The 23,056-nt window shown below is 38.7% G+C and overlaps 1 protein-coding gene across 9 annotated transcripts; it reads right to left on the bottom strand.

The window, feature by feature from the left end:
* Positions 1-223: 223 nt before the first annotated feature.
* slc25a23b (solute carrier family 25 member 23b) lies at positions 224-21,919 on the bottom strand. Of its 9 annotated transcripts, none has more exons than XM_057346590.1 (11): positions 21,650-21,919; positions 7,426-7,675; positions 4,858-4,981; positions 4,666-4,753; positions 4,468-4,579; positions 4,229-4,387; positions 3,784-3,930; positions 3,556-3,669; positions 2,647-2,814; positions 2,365-2,515; positions 224-2,274 (listed from the first exon to the last, which is right to left on the bottom strand). In XM_057346590.1, exons 2-11 carry the CDS (start codon positions 7,621-7,623, stop codon positions 2,090-2,092), a joined length of 1,446 nt encoding a protein of 481 aa, XP_057202573.1. In that variant the 5' UTR covers positions 7,624-7,675; positions 21,650-21,919; the 3' UTR covers positions 224-2,089. The 9 variants fall into 9 exon arrangements, 8 of the variants coding, with proteins under 8 accessions (XP_057202573.1, XP_057202570.1, XP_057202571.1 ...); XM_057346587.1 differs by lacking the exon at positions 21,650-21,919 and adding an exon at positions 8,495-9,190; XM_057346588.1 differs by lacking the exon at positions 21,650-21,919 and adding an exon at positions 7,829-8,128.
* Positions 21,920-23,056: the final 1,137 nt, after the last annotated feature.

Below are 23,056 nucleotides of genomic sequence, written 5' to 3'. Positions count from 1 at the left end.
TTATACTAGATATAATTACTATAAACGTTTAATTGTATTCTGGGTTGTCTTTTTTTGTGACATGTGAAGATAATTGTGATAGAAAGATAGAAAATAGGCTATATCGCAAGCTTAAATCTGACATTTGTAAACTGAGTGTTTAGTGTTTTGAGAACATTAGGACCTCTATAATAAGATGAAAAAAGAGTCATCACACAAGATTATTTTTTACAAAATAGTTTATCATTAATAATTTCGTACACAAATTTATTCTCACATATAATGATGCAATCATTGCCAATGGAGGCAGGCTCATTAAAAAGGGCATGCACATCTTTGAAAGTCAATACAGCATGTCAAGGCACACTACTTTCAATGCAATGCATTCAAGATAGAAACTATATTTCTAAATGTAAGCATAGTACAATCTCAAGATTATTAAGAGTTAGAGATTTACATTTCCCCAACCATCTACATTCAAGCTATTTATACTCAAGATGTTGTACTCAAAAATGCATTTGAGTTTTCAGATTCTGGTAGTTAAATCTGCATTAGATGCAACAAACTCACTTATTTCAGCTTAATTGACTAAAAAAGTTTAAAAAGTGCAAATAGGGAACTTTGTAGTATAGCTATTGGAAAATGGAATGGAACTCTATCCCACTTGCGCAGTGATCCAATTAAATCCACTTGAATTTGCATGGTTTTAATTTAGTAATCTCTCCCATGAAGATGGACCTCCAGTACCACTGGTCTATCTTAGGCTTTTGTTTTATATAAATCTGATGTTATCAGCATTAACCTTTTTCATTTCGTTACGCAGCGAAACATATTAAAAATTGTGACCCACCCTGTAACTCATCCATTAATTGTATGCATTCCACATTATGATATATATATATATTTTTTTGTAACAACACATTATACATGTATTGATGTTTTATGTTATAAAAACACAAACTTCTTGTCAGCTTTAAATACAAAGTGCTTTGCATATTTCAGATATGAAAAATTAGCTCTCAAAGAAAATAACTGCAAATTGACAAGCAAATTGCATTGAAAACATGCAATGTGGGTCAAGATAAAGATAAATTATTAATTATTTTGAGCCACATTTTTTAACATTCCCACAACACATTTCTTACACACAAGCCCAATTAAATGCGAAATTGTTCAAGGAAACAACACTACCATTTTCTTATTTCTAACACTAATTAAGTATCTCGCACTATACCTTAACAGTGAGGAATTAAATATTAGAAAGGCTAAACTTGTAGAAAGGTAGCAAAGCAGAAACAATGTCATAACCATATGTCTGTTTAGACAAAGGTTTAGACATTTAGGATATATATATATATATACAGTATATATATATATATTAGAAAGTGCAAATCCCTTAGTCACCAAACTGTAGCATTACTCCTCACTGTCCTTTACAATATACAGTATATGTGTCCTAAAATCCCTCTTGAAATTTAAAATTTATCATTCATGCCATGTGCGGTAAATGGCAGACAGAAGACGCTTTTTCAAGATATTCCATGATTCACTGGACAAATAATATACATTCTGAAAATATGAAGTTCAATTTATGAGTTGAACTTCGGTTGATCTTGATTTAAAAAAAGGTTAACCTTTCAAAATACTGTAATGCTATTTCACCACCAATCCCTGTCATTAAACAGGGATAACTAATAGATCTTGTTGAACAGAAAAGATAAAGACATGATACAAACCTATACACTCAAATCAGAATTTCATTCACCTTAGATAATATGGGATTACTTTTAAGAACTCCTTAGATATAGATCTCACAAGACATCATCAGAGCAATGACAGTACGAACTATGTAAAATAAAATGACTAAGAAAAGAATCAGAGAAACAGTTTGTTTTGTTGAAATAATACTTCATAAACCTGAGATCTCCAGCTGCCAGTCACACATCCTCTAAAATGAATGACTATGGCTCAGCACAATCATTTCTTATTAAAGTATAAAAAGACTGTGTACAATGTAGAATAGGTTTTTAGGTCATTCATTGGTGTGTTGTAGTCTCAAGGGTCCTCTTCACCATAAGGATATGCTCTTTTACTCTTAGTCTGTCTTATCTTAAGATCTCAGAACTCCCAGGGCTTTTATCATATGCTCATAAACTACATAAGAGATGCTAACAGCAGGAATGACTTTAAGGAAATTGGGGGCAATGCCTCTGTAAAGTCCTGGGACACCTTCATGGGACACAATATGCTTGAACTGGCCAACCATAGACAGCTGAGGAGCGCCATCAGCCGAAGCTACCATAAAGAAACGAAGAGGTTATGCTTTTTCATTTTCAACACTGCCGTCCTTGTAAACATATCATGTTTCATACAAATCTCGCTCACCCTGGGCCTGCATGCGTGTGCGGATAAGAGCCAGAGGATAACTAGCCAGCTGTCCACAAGTGCTGGACACAGTGCCACATCCAAGCAGAACTAGAACTCCAGGGTCAGCCGAGCCCATGCAGTACCGCTGTAGCCAGGCGTTCTTTAAAGTCTGAAAGAAAAGAACCAAATAAAATCTACAAACCATTAAAAATGGCAGTGAACACAAAACAAAACATTCCTAGAATTGTTCAGCGTGCATGCACAAAAACTAAAAGATGTTTAACACACACATGGCCATACCTCATAGACAGCCAGATCAATACCAGCATAAGGGATAATGCCAAGTGTGTTGGGCACATAGCCTTTGTAGAATGCACGCACCCCTTCCTTACGCAGCATCTGCCTGGCACAGTCTGCCATTCCAGAGTATTGTCCTGTCTTTCTGAGCGTCAGTCGAGTCTTTAACACCTAAAAAAAGATTTTAAAAAGCAATGAAGCCAGGGGTGTGTTCATTTATGTATCCACTTCAAATATCAACAGTGTTTCTCAGAAATCGTTTATTGTACCTTTATGGGAACAGTTCACACAAAAAGCAGAGCAGTGCAGTGTTGGCTTGCTCACCGGGAGACTGCATTTATTTATTTATTTATTTATTTATTCATTTATTTATTAGATATTATTTATTATAATGATCGTGCTTGGTCTATAAACACCATGCACTGTGCTGTGTTTTACCTTTCTGTGTTTTTCTTATTTGCTCCTGTAAAGCTGCTTTGGAACAATGCACATTGTGAAAAGCGCTATATAAATAAAATTGAATTGAATTGAATTGAAAAATAAAAATTCTGTTTTTGGCCATCAATGGTGGCCAAGAACTGCTTGGTTACAAGCATTCTTCCAAATATCTTTTTCTGTGTTCATCAGAACAAAGAAATGTATACAGATTAGGAACAACTCGATGGTGAGTAAATGATGACAGAATTTTCATTTTTGGGTGAACTGTTCCTTTAAGGTGTGTAAATAAATGAATGATTTGGCACACAAGGTGTGATGCTGATCTGCCTCATTAAATAAACAGCAGAAGACCCAGAAAAGAGGCCTACCAGTGATAGAAAGACAATCAGCAACAGCAAGAACGTCACCGTGACATGATCCTCTGGTGTCCTGTCTGTCTATCTGTCTGTGTATATGGGCTGCCTGCTCTCTCACCTCCATGGGGTAGATGATGGTCTGAGCTGTAGCTCCCGCCAGTGATCCGGCAACGAACCGTTCTTGAACCCTCAAAGCTCCGCCATCCTTACTGCCTCTGATCAGCCATTTGATCTACACAAGACAAAAATAAAATAAACGCTTGCTCTAAAGCACAGAAAATGTGGTGAGGCATTTAACATTATGTAAAGAGAGTCCGTGTAGCTCATTCAGCCCTGATCTGTTAACCTGCTCATAAGCCATGAATTTGATAGCTGACTCGGGGGCAATTTTGAGAACGTTGATTCCATTTCCTCTCCAGAGGGACCTCAGTCCCCCTTCCTGCACCATCCCACGCAGACCCCCAAACAAACTGACCCCACTAGAGCCATGAACCTGTGGAAAAACCCACTCAGTTCACACTTCTTTAACACACTCAAATATCTGAATATAAAGTTTCAAAACGGCTTCACAGAAATATTATACAAATGTGATGATTAACCATAAATTAATCATTAATTTATGTCATTGCATTCTGTGTCATGGAGGTTTATGGTTGACTTTTTTCTTGGTTTACCTGGTTCATTCTGAGGAGTACCTCTTAAAATACAAAAATAGGCCAACCACATTTTAAGGTATAGAAACTGTATTTCCTAGGAACATAGAAACGTATTCATGCAAGATTGAATTCAACCTGAAGAAACACTTTAAGGCGGTCCAGAGGAGCTGTTCCTGTTCGGGATACTGCTCCGGCCATTGCCCCGGCCACCAGCTGCCTCCACACCACACCTGAGCGTCGCTCTTTCTCTGAGAACTCATCCGGCACGGTCAGCTGTTCCCCGATGTCCAACATCTATGACATATAAATTACACCGTCGAAGCATATCAAAAAGTTACATCTAAAAAAACAGAAATTTAAGGTTGTAAGTGAACCAGAGAGTGTTTCCAGTAGTGAGCGATGTCCTCCATGTTGTGCAGAGGGTTAAACAGGAAGTGGTCCCGCCACTCATTCCAGTCAATGGTCATAGTGCCGTCTCTGTCCATGCTTACACATAAACATGAATATAAAAAGCTGAAGTCTTTCTGTGCTCATCGAAATTAAGTGTGAGTCAAAAGCTGAAGATTTCTAACCTTTGGAGTATTTTGGAGGCCTGCTCGGTGGATACATTCACTCCGAGGCTGCGCAATGACAGCTGAATTTCTGCAACATCTATCTGACCTGATGGCATAAAAAATGTATTCAATGCAGGACATCAAGGGCATTTCTGACAGTTGTTAAACAAGCATGCAGAGAGTCGTTGTGTCTAAACAATTTACGCAGACCATCGTTGTTGCGATCCAGACTGCAGAACATGAGTCTCAGCTCTTTCTCGTGCTTGCAAAGATACTGCGTGAACTCCTTAAAGTCCAGCTGGCCATCATGATTGGTGTCACTCTCACGTACAATCTGGCGATGGGATGGGGAATATAAAGTGAGGAAAAAGAAATAAAGTATCACACAAAATGAGGAGAGAGTGAAGTCTATGGTCTAAGCTTATAGATGAAAACTTGCTGTTGGTGTGTAAGAAGACTGGCGGCTACAGTTGAAACACTTTTGAACTAGATCTAATCTTGTAGCGAACCGTGACGTTTGAGCCTTGGCCCTCTTTGCACGCGCAAAAAAACTTTTGCTGCCTCCCAGTCTGATCATAAAACCAACACAGATTAACGTACAAAATACCAGTTTAAAAAGCGACACCTCATAAGAACGCTCTCAGCAAAGAAAACCAGTGACTACACTATCAGACAGTAAACAGAGATTCACCAGCGAATAAACTATGATTATAATAAAACTTAATATTAAACTGGTACAGTGAACTAACGTATGGCACTGACCGTAGTAAATTTACCATTTGAACAACGTTTATCAGCTTTTCTCTTTTTTTCCAAGACTTGATAACAAAGTTCATCCACATACAGTTTTTAATGTCGTTTTCCGCATTTCTTCTTCTTCTTTTGAAGTTTTATGGCGGTTGGCAAACCAACTTCTTCCGGTCTACGAGACTGGTGGTGAACAACCCCCACGATGGCAGCGGAAAGTTAGCAAATAACCAGAGCCATTGAGATAGAGAGTTCTGCCAACTCCGTCGACTCCAATGGAACAGTTTTTTCACAGCAATGGAGGTTCTCAATAGTTCCCGGAAGCCATTTAATGAATTAAAAAAAATGAAAGAAATAAAGCATTTAAAGAGAAAACATAACATCCTGGAACTATCTGAAGGCTCCATGAATCACATGACACGGGCTCTCAATAGTTCCCCGAAGTTAGTTACGCATGGAGCTGCGACTAAACAGACCAACTGAGGGTAAACTTTTAACCCATTTAAAGACGAAAGCCATTTAATGATTAAAAATGAAAGAAATAAAGCATTTAAAGAGAAAACATAACTTCCTGGAACTCTCTGAAGGCTCCATGAATCACATGACGCTCCAGAGTTTTGGACTTCCGTTGGCAGAACTCTCTCTCTCTCTCTCTCTCTCAATGGCTCTGCAAAAAACAAAGCGCGCCCATTTAGAAAGAGGATATGATTGGTCAGTTTCACTGTCACTCAAAATTAATCTCTCTCTTTGATTTACACAACATTTGATGTACAGTACTGTCAGCAGTAGCCTCATTGAAGGCCCCCGACGTAAGCACGCGTTCGACTTCTTGCAGCATGCGCAGGCTGCGCAGACAGCGTATGACATCACAGAACTGCGACTGCTCCATGATATTGAATTACTCTCGTGAGACTTGGAAATCTGCATCGATCCAGGAGGTCAAATATACGTATCTAATAGGGAAAATCGGCTAGCTTTTATTGAAAATAATATTTTAACGTTTTTAAATATTATTTTTATGATAGTTTAGGTCATCACAGAGGGCCCTTATGATTAAAGGGACAGTTCACCCAAAAATAAAAATTCTGTCATGATTTATGAGGTGTTCCAAATCTGTATAAATTTCTTTGTTCTGATGAACACTTGAATTAGAATGCTTATAACCAAACAGTTCTTGGACCCCATTGACTACCACAGTAGGAAAAGTTACTTTATATTTTTTTCTGTTCTGTTGAACACAAAAGAAGATATTTTATTTTGAAGAATGTAGGACAGCAAACAGTTCTGGGGCACTTTTGACCATTGTCATTTTTCCTACTATGGTAGTCAGTGGGGTCCAAGAACTTTTTGGTTACAAGCATTCGTCCAAATCTCTTTCTCTGTGTTCAACAAAACAACGATATTTATACAGGTTTGCAACAACTAGAGAGTAAGTCATTCATGACAGAATTTTCATTTTTTGGTGAACTATCCCTTTAACAAACCACTGTGTTGCCACTTTCTGGATCTGCAAAATTTGGGTATGCATTCAAATGTTGCCCTTACCTTTGACATTAGAGAGATCACAAAGCACGAACCAATAAAAGTTTAAAAGACAGACAAAATAACAAATGAATTGCTATTCAACTGTATGTGTATACAAGTTGTACTTTGTTGCAATCTTTAAAATTGTGGTCATCAAACTACCAAGTTGTGTAGTTTTATTTCTGCACTTTGTTTATGGCATATGACTGCACCTGTGACATCACTTTCTAAAACAGCACACAAGCACCGAAAACAGACTGTAGTGTTGTCATTATTCCAAAGTGGTAAGAGAAGTCTAACTCTTAAATAAATTACATACAGTATAGGATCACTTGTCGTTGGTTAGAGACACTTCAGTGTTTTGAGTTTCACTCTTACTAAAAGAAAAAAAAACATCAAATTGCTCTGCTTCGTATAAACCAAACGTGTACAACTCAACAACCAGAAATTAAAATGTTAAATTAAAGCTAGTCTGGTTCAATGTATCCTGTAACATGACAGATTTACCTCGTCTACCTCACTGCGAACGATCCCCCAAGCGTTTAATCCGGTGCGCAGTTCATTCACATCGATCCTTCCGTCTTTATTCAGATCCAGTTGATCGAACAGTTCTGCCCATCGTTTCTCCCGCTCTGGATCTGACACGCCGTTATCTTGACAACGAGCCCATGTCCAGCAAGGGAACCGAGCTCTCGCTTCGCCCATAGGAAGCCGCTTCTTCTGTATTTTAATAGTGGTTGCGGCAAACGACGCAGATCTGTTTAATCAAAGTAGAATCGTCCTAAATAGCAGGCTTCATCTAGTCTTTCCAAACGCTTCTTCAGCAAGTCTGGCTTTGATGGCTTGTTGAGTGAGGTAAATTAACAAAAATCACTGCATTCAAATGTACAGCTAATTCATTAAAGTTCACCTGTCGGAGTTCGAACACAGCGCTCATTTCAGAGGTAGCGTCCCACCGTAGAGCTACTGTAGACTGTTCCGATTAAAGCAGAGTTAATCCAGGAGGTATTTAACCTCTGTCACTCTGACTAGACAAATAATCTATGTATCTGCTCCATTCAAATATAAAGCCCATCTACGCGTTCTCATATCATGCGTTGCGCTCTATGCTGCACTTCACTGCAATGTAGTGTGCGGAGAGCTATACTGTATGTGATCTGTGTTACAGTGAGTGAGTGTCGGAGACTTCTAACTAAACAGTTGTCTGAACGTTCACTGCTCACCTAAATGTAATCGCCTTCTCTGTGGCTTGCAGATTTAGCGCAACAGCTGGTGGGAAGTTGAGTTTTCCAAATGTTTCTCGCCTGTTATGTCATCGATTGGCTCACAATATGCATTTACGCGAATTAATATCAAATATGGCAGTGTGGTTCATAACAATAAGCAGGTAAGGCAGAGAGTGTGAATTTGGCGGGGGCTGGAATTTTACACATTTACATCTATAAACTGGTGGTTATATAGTTTATGACGATAGTGTAATCATTTTAAGAACTATGGAAATATAAACGATATTAAATCTCCCCAAAACATGCGCTTAATAAAACCATGGTTCATAAGGGTAGGCTGCTTCACTTACATCACAGGACAACTGCATGCGATTAAGTGACTTTACTCAAATCACTCTCAAATAAACAAATATATGTCAAGATCGTGGCAGAGAACCCAGGCGCAGGCAGTTGAAGGGTTAACACAACAACTTTAATAGTAAAACAAAAACCCACGATGGGGGAAAAACGGGACAAATCAAGACAAGAACTGAAACCAAAAACTTCCCTCAAGGGGGACAAAACAAAACAAGGTCTTAAGAGTAATAAGTCCACAGCAAACAGGAACAAGGTATCCGGAACACGATGGCAAGGTAAGGCGAGGTAAACACACACTGAAATGAACGATGAACCGACGCGGGACAGAAAGAACAGGGGTTCTAAATAGGGGAACACTAACGAGGGATGATTCAGGGTGGGTGACGGGCAGGTGACTGGGATCAAACACGAAGGGGAAGCTAACGTGGGAACGAGAGGGCGGGACTAGACGAGACACCGGAGAGAACTCACATTATGTCGAGGCCGACAATAATATGTTTCTCTCCACACAGAACAAGAGGCTCTGCTACAAGACCAAGAACGACATGACGAGAAGAGGCAGAACCATGACAATATATCCTTTGCAAAATTACATTACAATTTACAGTGAAAGTACCACTGTTTGCATACACTTTGCTGAATGGTGAGGATCTATGACTTAACATGACACCCTCTTTAGTTTGATGCTGCGAGATGAATGGAAACTCCTGAGTCAGTAGCACTTATGGGATAATGCAAGATTAGAGGGACTGATGTGAAGGATTTTGTTGTGACGATAAAGATGCCCCAATATAAATACTTGTCACTGAGTGAAAGGTAATTCTATTTTTTAATGCTTGTGTTAATATTACACACGTTATTCGAAGCTCCCACTTCTTTTTACCATGCACTACAGTTTCATGGACTATAATGCATCATGCATTGCACCTAATACAATAAACCATCCATTACCAAATTTGCATACCTATATCTATGTGCACTATGTGGTTGATCCATACATACACGTTCATGTGTAGGCTACACCTGCATATTTAATGTGTATATTCAACATCTAATGTGTATATACTGTGCATATGTGTATAATGTATATTGTCTTTTTTGTACAGTCTGTCCACTTTGCACTGTTTGTCTGCACTACATACTGTCACTTATAGTCATACAGTTGTTTGTCACACAGTTGTCTGTCCAACTGCATTCTACTTTGTATGTACGCAGCCAAGACTTTCACTCACCACATGTGGTGATGTGACAGTAAAATTGATTTGATTTTATGTATTAAATGTGGTATACATTTATCTATACACATATTTGATACATTACAAAACTATACGCTAATATTGGATATATCAGACTTTTAACAGAAAGTCATTGCCTGAAGTGCAACCCTGTAAATCTATTTCTCAGGCAACTCAAAAACACACAGCCCCCTCATGGTCAAAGCATCATAAAACTCAAGTGAAGTCCTTGGCAGGAACAATGAATCAGTCGTAAGAGGCAGTGCTTTGGTACTGAACAAATGGAAGGGGTGTGTTTGTGCAGTGTATCTGTCAGACACACTCTTTCATTTTCAAATGTTTGTTTTGTGGTGACTGTGGTGTTGTAAGCACAGAGGTAGGCTGTGCCCACCCTGCGCATTTGACTGGCACTCTTGGCACAACCCACACAGTGGTTTTCTGAGAAAAATCATTTCACTCACTCTCTTCTAATCACACTTCCATCTCCCACACAAAACCAGAGGGACTTCATTCTGTATTCCAGTATTATTTTTTAGCTTGTCACCATTTAATACCATTTGAGGTGTGGCAAACCATTAGATGACCAGACAATTACGGGCCCATTAACAGACAGAAGAGACATCCACCATGCAGGGATCCCATAGTGCTTTGCAGCTGGCTATCCGTGGCACCAATTTGATGTCTTTTTATTATAGGATAACCTTTACTGAATATCACCTGTAGGCAGAGAAGCAAACACACTAACCAAACACTTGAGCCTTCTTTGCCTTCATGATCAATTTATGAATCTCATTACAGTTATACAATGTTACTGTCAATTCACTCTCTGTTTAACGAAGACCTAATTTGTTCTAGGTCCAGTTAATAAATGTGCATAATATGCATTTGTTAAATATGGTTGTTAATATTAATATGTTTTATTATGTAGCAAGTTTATTGCAGGGTGAGTGGGTTCACGAGAGACCTGTTTACCTGTCTATTTAATACAACAACCAAACATGCTTATATTATACAGACATTTTACAGTCATCCATTAATCTAAAATACACAGACAAACTTTTTGAAAAGCCTAGATCAAAAGTGGCGCAGTTTGTGTTTAATTGGGCTTAAGACTTGTTGCACAGACTAATTAAAGCATTCAGTATGATCAAAATCCTTTCCAGGCCTCTCAATGTTGCTATGGATTTCACCACATCATCACACAAAATTGAATAAAATGCTAGATATTGACTCCTTTTCACCACTCAGGGCTTATGGTTTGCGGATTCATTAATGCAGGTCTAATGAGATTGCAGGGCCTGTGCCAAATTGTTGAGAAACAGACTAAAAGTGATAATTACCCAATCAGTACATCTTTACAGAGAGAAAAAGATCAGCAGACTGTACATTTCATAGTAGAATGCTGATAGCAAATACATAATAGGCCACAAGGGGGATCTAGTATTTCAGTTTGGTGATGGCTGAACTAAATGCGCACTCACTGAAATCTGGAATCTTCTTATATGCATTTCTTTTAGAACTCCAAGAGTGCGTCCAATTTGATAAACAATCCTGATGTGCAGAAAGTTTAAGACGTTTGGTCACAATCATTGTAGTATCAAACTCTCTCAATTTCTGCTAGCAGATTCTCACAAATTGCTTAAGAAAACCAGATAATAATTTGTAAAACTGTGATCATAAATATAAGATCTTTATAATCACAATTGCCTACAATTTAAAGAAATGCTAATTTACCGCATTAAATCTGTCATAATTTAGTCATTCTCATTCAAAACCGATATATGACTCTTCTGTAAAACACCAAAGAAGATGTTTTTAAGAACTGTTTCAGTAGTGTCCATACAATGGAATTCAATGCTGTTGTTTGGTTACCAACATTCTTCAAAATATCTTCTGTTGTGTTCGGCAGAAGAAAGCCATACAGATTTGGAATGGCATGAGGCTGAATAGATTATGCAAGAAATTTTTGGTTGAACTATCCCTTTAAGTGCAATATAACAGCTCAAATTTTTGGTTGAACTATCCCTTTAAGTGCAATATAACAGCTCAAAGTATAGCAGAAAAAATTAAGTGCTTCTGCAATATGGAAGATTCTAACACAAAAATAATCCATCAAACTCAAATTTCCACCATCAACAGCCATTTAACTTCATGCTGTTCAAGATCTTTATTTGGCTGGAGGCCTACTGATAAAACTGTGTAGTGAGATCCTTGGCAACTGATCCCAATCTTTATTCAACCCAAAGAACTCCCGGATGCAAATGATAATGACCAGATTTTTATCTGCTTTGAATGAGACTCTGGCAAACGTAGAAGTTAAAACCATGTTAACCGAAGATAAGAAAGCGGTATATGACAAATAGTATAAACGCTTATTTGAAGGCTTAAAGTAGGACAAATGGAACAGAGAGGAACAGATGAAAGATAACGAACTGAGAAGCGAAAGATGCTCTTGATTATCAACATAGTTTGGTGTAGTGGCCTCAACATGCGCAGACCGGATGGGGATGTTCTGCCTTTCATCCGAAGTGTTCTCTGAGGGGAGAGAGAAGATAAAAAGGCCTAGGGGAGCCTGTGAAGCTGGGCTAATCTGGAGCATCAGTGAGGAAATTGAGGCCTGCTGATTACCGTGCTGCTGCCTCTCTCTCATTATCTCTTTTCTCATTTAACAGCCCTCGGCCCTCAAAGCTCCTCAGCATGAGTGGGTGAAAAACCGTTTCAACTGCAGGCTCATCACGCTCTCCGTTCTGTCACATCTCGCTTTTGGTAATGCCTTTAAAAAGATGGCTAGATTGGGTGCTGTTGTATTTGGTGAAGACACTTGATCTTAGCTTGTATCATCACATATACATGTGTAGGCCTATATGTCATTTTTGACACTAACCAGTAGGTGGAGGTAAGGAACCGGAAAGCTCAAAATCTCTTCGCTTGGATGCCTCGGCTTTAGAGTCTAATTTCATTCTGTGAAAAGGAAAAGAAGGACCGTGAACCAGACAAACCATTAACTTGACTTATGACCTTCATTATTGACTGCATTACTTTGCATGCTGCTACAGCAATGCATCAACAACACTTGGCATCTGGCATTGCTGTGGATTGCTGTGGACAAAGTTACTATGGATGTTTGATCCATAAGACCACATGGGATTCAGAGCCGTGACCCACATCTACAACAACCCGATGCCTCAGGCGGGCACAGATGCTCCAAGATGCGCAGCCAAAAGCTAGGGGAGAGAGAGGATCAGAGGCTGAAAGTGGGGTGGGATATGTGTGCTGACCGTGACAAACAGGTGGTATCTTGGCTGTCAGGTAGTAATGCTTGGCCTACTCCATATCTTCAGTCTGTTTAGTTTAAAAAGCAGCCTGTTTAAAATATCTCTGTATACTCGGTTTTGCAAATATGAGACATATTCAACATGAATACGGCGTGTGGTAGTTAACGTTAAAGGATCAAGAAGTCTGTGTTTAATGAACGCAAGCAAGAGAAAATCTGAGCGATGTCATCTACATAATTTGCTTAATAAGATACAGTAATTCAATTTCTTTAACCAGCTAAAACGTCACACTTCACAAATCACGGTCTGCAGTGTGTGACCCAGAGCAGTAGAGGATCAATAGCTAATTCACTTCCAGTCTTTAGAATTGTTTAATCTATTGGCAACTATAAATCAAAACTGACCCATCACGTTTATCAAGGAGTCAGGTGCTTTTCACTGTAAATGGCATTTTGTTAATGTAACGGATCGTATTAAGCTATGATGTCATCAAATAATACAGAAGCTTTTGCATTAAGAGAAATACAAAAGCCACAGTAACAAATCCATTGGGTTCATTCACAACCTGCTTGTCCCAATAAAAACCTAGTAAATTATACAGTAAATAGTTGTTTAACAAAGAGTTTTATTGACTGGTGACCTTTATTTTGTCTTCTAATCTTAACCCTAATGTTTGTGACATTTTAGGGTTGGAGACTGAGTCCTGAGGGCTGAAATGACTGCACTTAACCAGCATAAAGAGACTGTGTTTGGCAGAGTGTTGGCTAAATTCTCTGCTGCTTAATGATAATACCAGCCTCTAGATTTTTATGACGGCTGGATGTGTCGTTTAATACGTCAGTGTAGTCCATGCAGTGACAGGGAGATGAATGTCTTCTTCATTGATTGATTATTTTCACTCTTCAGAAATGAGAAAGAGAAGATCATGATATGAACCTTGATTTATAACAGCAAAACAGAAGAAATGTGCTTCTTGTTCAATCCCTAAGTCTATTCTTGGAGTAAATACTTGGAGCTGAATCGATTACAATTCATTGTTGGCTCAGGGGATTTTTCCAGGATTCCTTTTAATAGTTTTTTTGCATAGTTAACAAAACATTGTAAAATGTATATTTAGGGGCAAAGATATGTTTTAGAGTTGGACACAGATGTGGGTTAGACTGAGGAAGCAGGTTTGTTGAAAGCATAAAGCTTTTTTGAATCCTGCCTGGGGACATAAATGCATAATTAGACTGCAATGCTTAAAAATGTTTATTATATTATGCCTGAATAGCCTAAGGTTCAAGGTGTACTTTATAAGAAATCCAGATGCTGTTACCCCATTCAACTTTTTTTTTGAAGATCTAACACATTGTTAGCATGATCACTACGCATCTTATAATGCACAATAGCCATTGGAAGTAAAAATGTATTTAGATCTAAACCCTAAATACTCACATGCTTTTTTCAACAAGACAGAAACCGGCAAACGTGTAATTTTCTTTCGAGGAGATGAGTACTTGCTTTTTCAGCATGCAGGCCCTTCTCCCCCACTGCATGCCACAGAGGCTTTAATTTCCCCAGTAATGATAGGGAATGGTGATGCGCAAACAGTGAAGCTCCTGACAGAAGCGTTTGTGAAGACGCCCGGTTCGAGACTAATCGTCTATAGGTAAACACCTGTTCAAGACTGGTTCATTTTACTAAGTGTTACTGAAACTGAGATTTAGAGCTCTTGTAACCTATAACAGGCAAAGGTGGTGTAAAAATGACATTGCAGCTTTTATTTTGAATTTGAAGAGAATGGAAAAGTAGATAATTTACTCTTTATTTTCATTTTAATCGGTTGGAGGAGAAAGTGATGATAAAAATGTTATTTTTAATGACCTTGTCTTTCTCAATAAGTTTTCATGTCAGGCAACCTGACAATAAGAAGAATTCAGATCTGTTTGCTATATAAAACAGAACATTCCACGAAAAATCAGCAGCAAACCATAACTTACTGTGCAACAGGGAATGCTTATTTAAATGCAGAGTTTTATATTTTGCAAACAACCTGGAAAAAATCAAAGAACTAGAGGATTTATTGATGTTTAGGCTTTACCTATTGAGTAATACCTATTGAACAGACATAGTTCTGAAAACAAAGTGTTTACACAAACCTGAACATTTGTGGTTCTTGCAAAACTCTTATGAAGACATGATACGAACTTTACAAAATGTCTTCTTCGTATTCTTTTCAACTGACATTTATACAAAAAAGTGGCAAGTGCAAGTGCTTCAATGCCATAGATTAGAAGAATTTTTTGGCCCTATTGTTCCATTAAGGACCTTCAAATCCAAAGAACATTTCTGTTTATCAAAAGGTTCTTTGTAGTGGGTTCTTTATACTTCAAAAAGTCAACAAAGAATTGGTTCCAATTTAAGAATCTTTGATTGAATGATTCTTTGGGGAATTAAAAAGGGGTTTTCTATGGTATGGCAGTGAGGAACCTTTTGTATACCAAATACTATTTTAAGCACATATTATTGTTTTAAATTTACTTTACTAAAAATAAGTGTTTAAATATTACATATTTAATATATTGTTTTTAAGTATAGCCTATAAGAGTTCTGAGCTAAGCTAATTACCATTCAGACCACAATGAGGTTTCACACTCATCTCAGGAGATTTTTTTTACAAGTGTTCACTGGTTATGTTCAGCATCTATTTTGGTATATAGAAATTAAAAATCTGTAAATTAAAACAGAATAAGGAGAGGCTTTTAAGCATCATATTGGGGCAACTCCCATCTATTACACCAATTAGCGCTTAGCTGCAGCTAAAGCACCACAATGTGCTGCTCATATTCATGCAACATATTTTCTTTGTAACAGTATACATAACATATTTTGTTACACAAAATCACATGCCCAATGGCAATAAATCGTTGACAGATTAGCTTTAAATACAGATTGAGGCTTTTAAATAGTCGAATCCGTGATGTAATGGCATCTACTGTATACTTCTTTAACTCTTTTACTGTGTATAAAAGTGAGCAGTTGCCTCTCAACCCTAGACAAAATAGTGTTCCCTTGAAAATAATGTGGAAATTATAAGAGAACAGCTCCTCTTGGCAATTTGTTTCTAATGCAGTTTGTTTCTAATCTTCCAATCCATATAAGAAAAATCCCAAGCATGATCTCTTTAATATCTTAATTGTTTCTACATACTGTCCACATTAATTGTATGGCTGTAGTGTAATTTTGTCTTATTTGTCTATTTTTTAGATTTGATTAGATTTTTTTAAATTAAACATATAAAACCGCCTGAGCTAAGAAAGAGCAACATCTAAACAATAATGTTCCTTTATGATAGTGTTCCTTTAGAAATTGGTATGAATGTTTCCTTTGTGCCGTATTCATGTGCCGCGCTGCATGTTGAGATGACCCCCGCAAGCTGTCAGCGGTATGAATTATGACTGCGTGCCTGCGATGGATCGTCTGCGCTGTGCTGTGATGCAGGTCTCTGGTGCGTGTGCAGACTGGGGATGACCAAATGACTGTTCATCATCAGCACAGACAGAAGTTACAGTCCCGCAGGCCTGCCCAGAATTTCTCTCTGCCACTCTCATCCTCTGTCAAGCCATGGCTCTGTTGCCATGATAATGAATACAAATCTATCATCTGACTGTGTGCAATTGTGTCTCAGTGTGTTGCTCAAAATTGCAGAAGCTTTGTGTCAGAGCAGCAATAGTCTTCCTTTCAAAAAACTGCTTTATTGCACAAGAGTGACCTGCTTTTTGTCCTCCCTCTCTCTAAACTTTCATATGGTGCTCAATCACTATGAAACCATGTTATGAATGTTTATTATTTTCCAGCTATATTTGCACAGTTACAGTAATGGCTCCAGTTTTAGATAGTCACTTGTCGCTGACATATGTTTCTATATGTGGTGGCCGAAAGGATTAGTGTCTAGAATTCACAGGAGGCTCATATTCCTGTACCCTTGTTGCCCCTCTCTGTGGTTTGACTAAATCCTAGGCCAGCTCAACAGTCAATATCTATCAGTATTCATTTATTGTGTTGGAACCAAAGACAGTCATCAGAACTCAGAGATTACATATCTGTTTAAAAAGATGAGAGGTGTAGTTTGCACCTCTGTTACAGCATGGGATTTCCTCTACAGTCCATCTATCTATGGCACTCTGTTTTTATGTTCTCTGATGGTGTGATGCTCAATTTTTGTAGTGTGTTATGTTAAGTGCCAGTCTTCTGTGTTCAGCTGCTACCAACAAGTGGCACACCAGAAAAGTATCTAATGGCAGGAGTGCTATGCTTTTCAGCCTTATCTGAGATGAAGGATGTATGTGATGACAGGACAAAGTGTCTCTGACCTTCCCTCACCTCCCGTGTGTGCCTAATGATAGCAAGAGAGGATGATTAGAGAGGGCAAAAATGACCAAATGTAATAAATAGTGAGCAAATTTTTTAAATATATATCTTTTTTCAATGGGGAATGTGACAAATAGAAGAATAGGAGACAACACAGTAGAAATAAAAATAGGGTCCATCTGAGTCACATTTTGCAGTAGATATTAAGAGAGTGAGCGATGTACAGCCACGAAACAATTAAGAGACCATTTCAAAATTATTGTCAGTTTTTCTTAATTTACTATTTATAGGTATGTGATTAAATAAAATGGTCACTTTTATTACATTTTTTAACTAGTGACAACATTTCTCCCAAATTCCAAATAAAAATGTTTTTTATTTGCACTTACTTGCAGAAAATTGAAACAGGACAAACTGTTCAAAATAAAGATTTTGAATACTTAAAAAAACAAGTTCATATATTTAAAAAACAATACTAATGTTATACATGTATTTTAGGATCTGTTCATAAACTAATATGTGATGGAATAAGCACAAATTTCATTGCATTATCTTAGTCTTTCACATTGACTTTGTCATTCCTGAGGTTTGTTTCTGTTCAAATTTAACAGACACTGGACTTTTGCTACAATACATGCAGAAATGCCAATTAAACGCAAACCTTGAGTGGTCTCTTCATTTTTTCTGCGGCTGTATATGATCAAATGTATCCAAATAGCAAAAGTCTAACGTTTTTCTAAGTGCTTGTGGAGAAGGTATTTTTGATGGGAGACGTGATGTTGATATAGCACTGGTCAGCAGAAAGTCAACGCGCAGCTCTCTGTAATGTTTACACTGGAGTTGTCAATCATTTCTGACAGCTGACTGCTCCAATCATTCTTCTTTACTCTGCCTTTGGACCAATCAGGTCAATCCAATTACTGGCGTCACACTCTAATTGGCCAACAGTCTCACTGGCCATCACAATAAACTGAGTCATACACTGTATATCTGTGCAGAGGTTATGATCTGATGAAACAGAGCATACAGTTTTTGTTTCTGCAGAATCATTTTGATGGTAATGGATTTGGTTCCCTTTTTCTCATAGATTTTTGTCTCTAAAACACATGGGTTAATTCATTCAGTTCTGCTATGCATGTACTTAACAAGCTTCCTCGAGTGCATCTTTATTCAGTTGTCAAATTCAGTGTTGTTTTCTCTTTCTTGTTTGTGGTTGTGTTGTATAAAAATGCTTTGTAAACTCAGAGTCATGACAGTTTCCCTGGTGATCCACTTTTGAGACTCGCCATTTTTAGCTACATACACACTCAGCCTGAGGAAGAACATTCTAGTGTGAGTAATGTTGACTATCTCTTTGTCTGCTCAGGTCACACTGGCCTATGAGCTGAAGGGTCTGGTTTGTTGGCTCAAGGGTCTTCCTCTGACACTGGGGCTTCTGCATCACAAATACACAATGCTTTTGAATAGATGGTCAACTTTTTAGTATTATTCACCCACATCCCCATCAGTAAGGCTGAAAAAACCCTGTGGTGACACCAGACCAGAAATGTTTTCCTTTTTAACCATATTACAGCAGAATATCACTACGATTTTTTCATTATATTTAAAGTGGCCCTTATTGCATCACAAAGTAGCTTTCTCTCTCTTTCATGAGAAACCTGAGCTTGTTTTCTATTATATTAATTTGGTCAGTTTCCGGGGCAGTGAAAAATAAATATTCTTGATAAAGATACATGAGTGAATTCATTTATAAATCAAACACAATTAAGTCATAATTTCTGTTTCATGGGTTGAGCAAAGCTAAATTAAAATCTTTCCAAATACCACCTGCGGTCTACTTTGGGAATCTGAAATGGTAAAAACAACAAAAGATTCCCAGTTCTTATTTCACATGCCGTTTATTGACCACCAATGATGTACACGCATTAAGTCACACGTCAAATTATGAAAAAACAGTTCTTATATTTCACAACCCACAGCATTAAGGCAGAATGAGCCGTAGTTCTCATTCATCGTCCGGCGAGTCAAACAGGCAAAACCCACCGACAGCAATGAATGTGAATCAGGACCCAGAGCTATGACAGTAGATGCAGAATACAGTCTCTCGCTCCACTGACCAGCTGGGAGAGCTTCAGTCACCACAGCAGCCATCTTGGCCCAGCTCAGCAACAAAATGGATTCACACATGGCAGTCACAAGGTCCGTGTGGTCAGGGTGTGTTCAAGAGACAGGGTACACTCAACACGCGATGGTTTCTCTGATGTGCAAACTCACCGACAGCGTTGAATGTTCACTGTAACTCGCTCTGGTTGATGCACGCCTCCACTATTCCACATTTGGACAGGTGCATACAAAAAGACACCTGCACAGACATCCAAAGACAGCATAGACAGCATCTCGCATTACATGAAATTCTGAATTTGGAAAAAAGTCAGCAGTCTTGATTATGTTTGTTAACATTATCAAGGTGAGATGGCAGTTCTCGCGTGAGCACGTGGGACTGAAGGTCTGGTCATATGCGCATATGAGCTCGGCGTGAAGTATAGCGTGAGCTTTGTGGGGTCTATTATCTGATCGTGGGGGAAGGGAATGGAAGCTAAGAGCGAGCGGGAACGGGGGGTCGCCGATTGGAGAGAAAGAGAAAAATGGAAGGGGGAAGGAGAAATGTAAGGAGAGGGTAGAGGATTGGAGGTGGTGAGTGCATGTCTGGGCAAGGGGGTGTTGATCGATTCCAGGTTCAGCATTTCCAGACAGACCGAATGGCAAAGGTCAAAGGGTCTCATTTCCTATGAAAGAGGGGCTGTCTGAAACGCGCCTCGTCCGTTTGTGGGTCTGTCGGTTCGATGCGTGCGAAACTCTCTCACGTACGCATGTGCAAACAGACAGTACGATGTGGAGATCCGGTAGCAAGTTTGGAAGAACTTTAGGAGTGAATTGACAGCTATGCTTTTTGAAAGGGGTAAGACGTGGTTCTGGAGGCCTTCAACAATTATCACACACCCCATGTGTGGTATGCACAAAATGAGACCACCTATAGGTCCGGGGGGTGGGGGGTTGGATAATTTGCTTTTGAAGCTTTGGCTACATTAGCAGGAGAAAGTAATGGGTTCATATTTTACTAACCATCGCAATGAGAGATGCGGAAAAGAGGGGGAAGGGTCTGGAAGAAAAAATAAGGCTGCCATGACAGCCCCCTCCCCCACTTGGGACTTGAACTCATGACCCTCTAGTGAATGAGTTCATAGGAGACACAGCCAGTTTTGTGGACCCTGCAAGTTTTCTGAGAAACTTTAAAAGAATAGCCAGAAACTGATTTTCTTGGTGTGCAATACGCATTAAAAAAAACAAAAAACTCAAACTTATAAAACATTTTACAAGAATCATATGTTTCCAGCAATATAAAACTCCCCTTAAAATAAATTTGACATCAAAATGACATAAGACATAAAAACCAACGTAGTTATTAAATTGTAGCATTACAGAAGTCATAAAACACAAACACACTGACTTCACATTCTTTTGAAGAAAATAAACTTTGTCCTAACTAAACTTGTAAGAGTTTGATGTGAAGTTTACATTGAAGTGTATGTGTGTCTCTGGTCGATCATGTCAAGAAAATACAAAAGCTGGCCTGTCATTATTATACTGGTCACTGCTGTTGGTTTAGTTTTGGGTGCGAGAGGATTATTGATGAAAATGTCTGCAGTAATATGGATGGCCCTTCCCCCCACCCCCCACCCCCCCGTCTGGGTGACTGGGTGTATGTCTACCTGCTCCAGACTAAATCAATATTTTAATCCAATTGCCATTCACTTCCATAGGGATTGATATCACCTCAAACACACACACACGCATACACAAACCATTAGGAGACCATTATGTGAAATACATAGTAACACACTCTTTCCTCATACTAATGTTTACATCAAACAATTTGTCAAAGTTGAAAACTGTTTAGAGTTATACGAATAACTAAAAAACTGTCCCACAGTCTAAAACTAGCAAACACATGCAAACCCAACACTTATGCATGCCTTCGCAGGTAACATCACATGAAAATCTCTTGCAGTGATGTCCGACCGTATAAGCAACACTTGTCACATTTGTCAAATCATATTTGTATCACATTCTAATAGTGGTCTCGTGCATGACAATGCATCCTAATGGAAAATCGAATCTCCTTCGAGCACTAAAAGTCCTCTTGCATGCACTCAAACAGTCACAGTAAATCACAGGGTATACATTTAGGGAGGTGGCAGTGGTTTGAAAAGAAAAACACACTTACCATAGTGACTCTCAAAGAGAGCTTAGATGCATACACCCAGTCTGGCTTCAGCCGTTCTCTCTCTCTTTCTCTCTCTCTCTGCTCCCCTCCATATGTCGAGCTTGGTTGTTCCACCCCAGCATACTTCCACCGCAATCAATCCCTTGCTTTCCCCTCTTTGTGTTTCTCTCTTGTCTATTTTAAAACTCGTACTCACCTTCCACAGAAACATCTCTTTGTGAATTCTACGCCTCCTCTTTCTATTCTCACCTCTTCTGCTGGGCTCCTCGGCTTTCACGTCCCGGTGTCTTACTCTCTCTGTGTCTCTGTCCTCTAGCTGCTGTTAACTTAACTGCAGACGGTCTGGTGTGTACGAGAGAGAGAGAAGTGCAAACCGGGACACGCAGGCTGTGTCAGTTTGAATGAAAATTGTGAATGCTCTCCGCTTCCTTCTCCCACCCTCCCTCTCTCTCTCTCTCTCTCTCTCACTCACTTTTTGCTTCCCTCCCTCCTCCTTCTTCCCCACCCTACTCTCCTGCACACTCTTTTTCTCTCACTCTCTTTTGGGTGTCTGTATTTCCTCCCATCTTCAAACATTTTCACACTCTAGACAGACATTTATATTTTTATACTCTCTCATCTCTCTCTCTCTCTCTTCTCCACATTTAAACACACACACATTCATGCTTTCCTCGCTGTGTGCCAGACATTTAACCCTTCGCTTTCTGTGAGCCACTACCCTAAAAATAGTTTGTGCAGCATTGTGCTTTAGGGCTTAATGAAATGCATATTAAAGTATCATTCGTTTTTTTATTCTCACACATTGCCCATATTTGATGAGGAAGAATGCTTTCATCGTTTTTACATGAAATTAAAATGAAAGCTATCAATCTTAAAGGGGTTTGTATGCTTCATTCACTATATTCCAAATTGTCACACAACAGCTTTGGGTGAAAAACAGACCAGAACGTCACTAGCCTTTTAAACTTTAAATTCAACTGTAGATTAATTATAGATTTGAAAGTTACTTACAACCCAGTAAGCACACATATGTCTCCAATATGTCTGGCTCATCTGGAAAGCATCACATTTTAATTACTGTGTACAAACATCTGATAAACATCTTAAAGAGAGCCGATTCTAATTCCAGCAAGACATCTGCTGAGCCTCCTCATAACATCAAACTTTTCAAACACACAGATGAGCAAACAATCTAAAAATTACATTTTCCAAATGAAAACACATACCAAATAGGCGTCTTTGGGCGAAGTACATGTGCTACCAGAAAAGAGTTGAATGAAAGACACATAGCTTTTTCCCCACAGACAGACCACTGAACTCAGACCACTTTTACAGGCTGCATTAACGGATCCAGTGTCTGGTCGTGCTGACGAGCCTTTAACCTCTTCCTCCCCCTCATTCTCTCCA

The sequence above is a fragment of the Triplophysa rosa genome, linkage group LG11, assembly GCF_024868665.1.
Source record: "Triplophysa rosa linkage group LG11, Trosa_1v2, whole genome shotgun sequence".
Lineage (NCBI taxonomy): Eukaryota > Metazoa > Chordata > Actinopteri > Cypriniformes > Nemacheilidae > Triplophysa > Triplophysa rosa.
The sequence above is the reverse complement of the archived record's forward strand: the minus strand, read 5'-3'. Positions and strand labels throughout refer to the sequence as shown.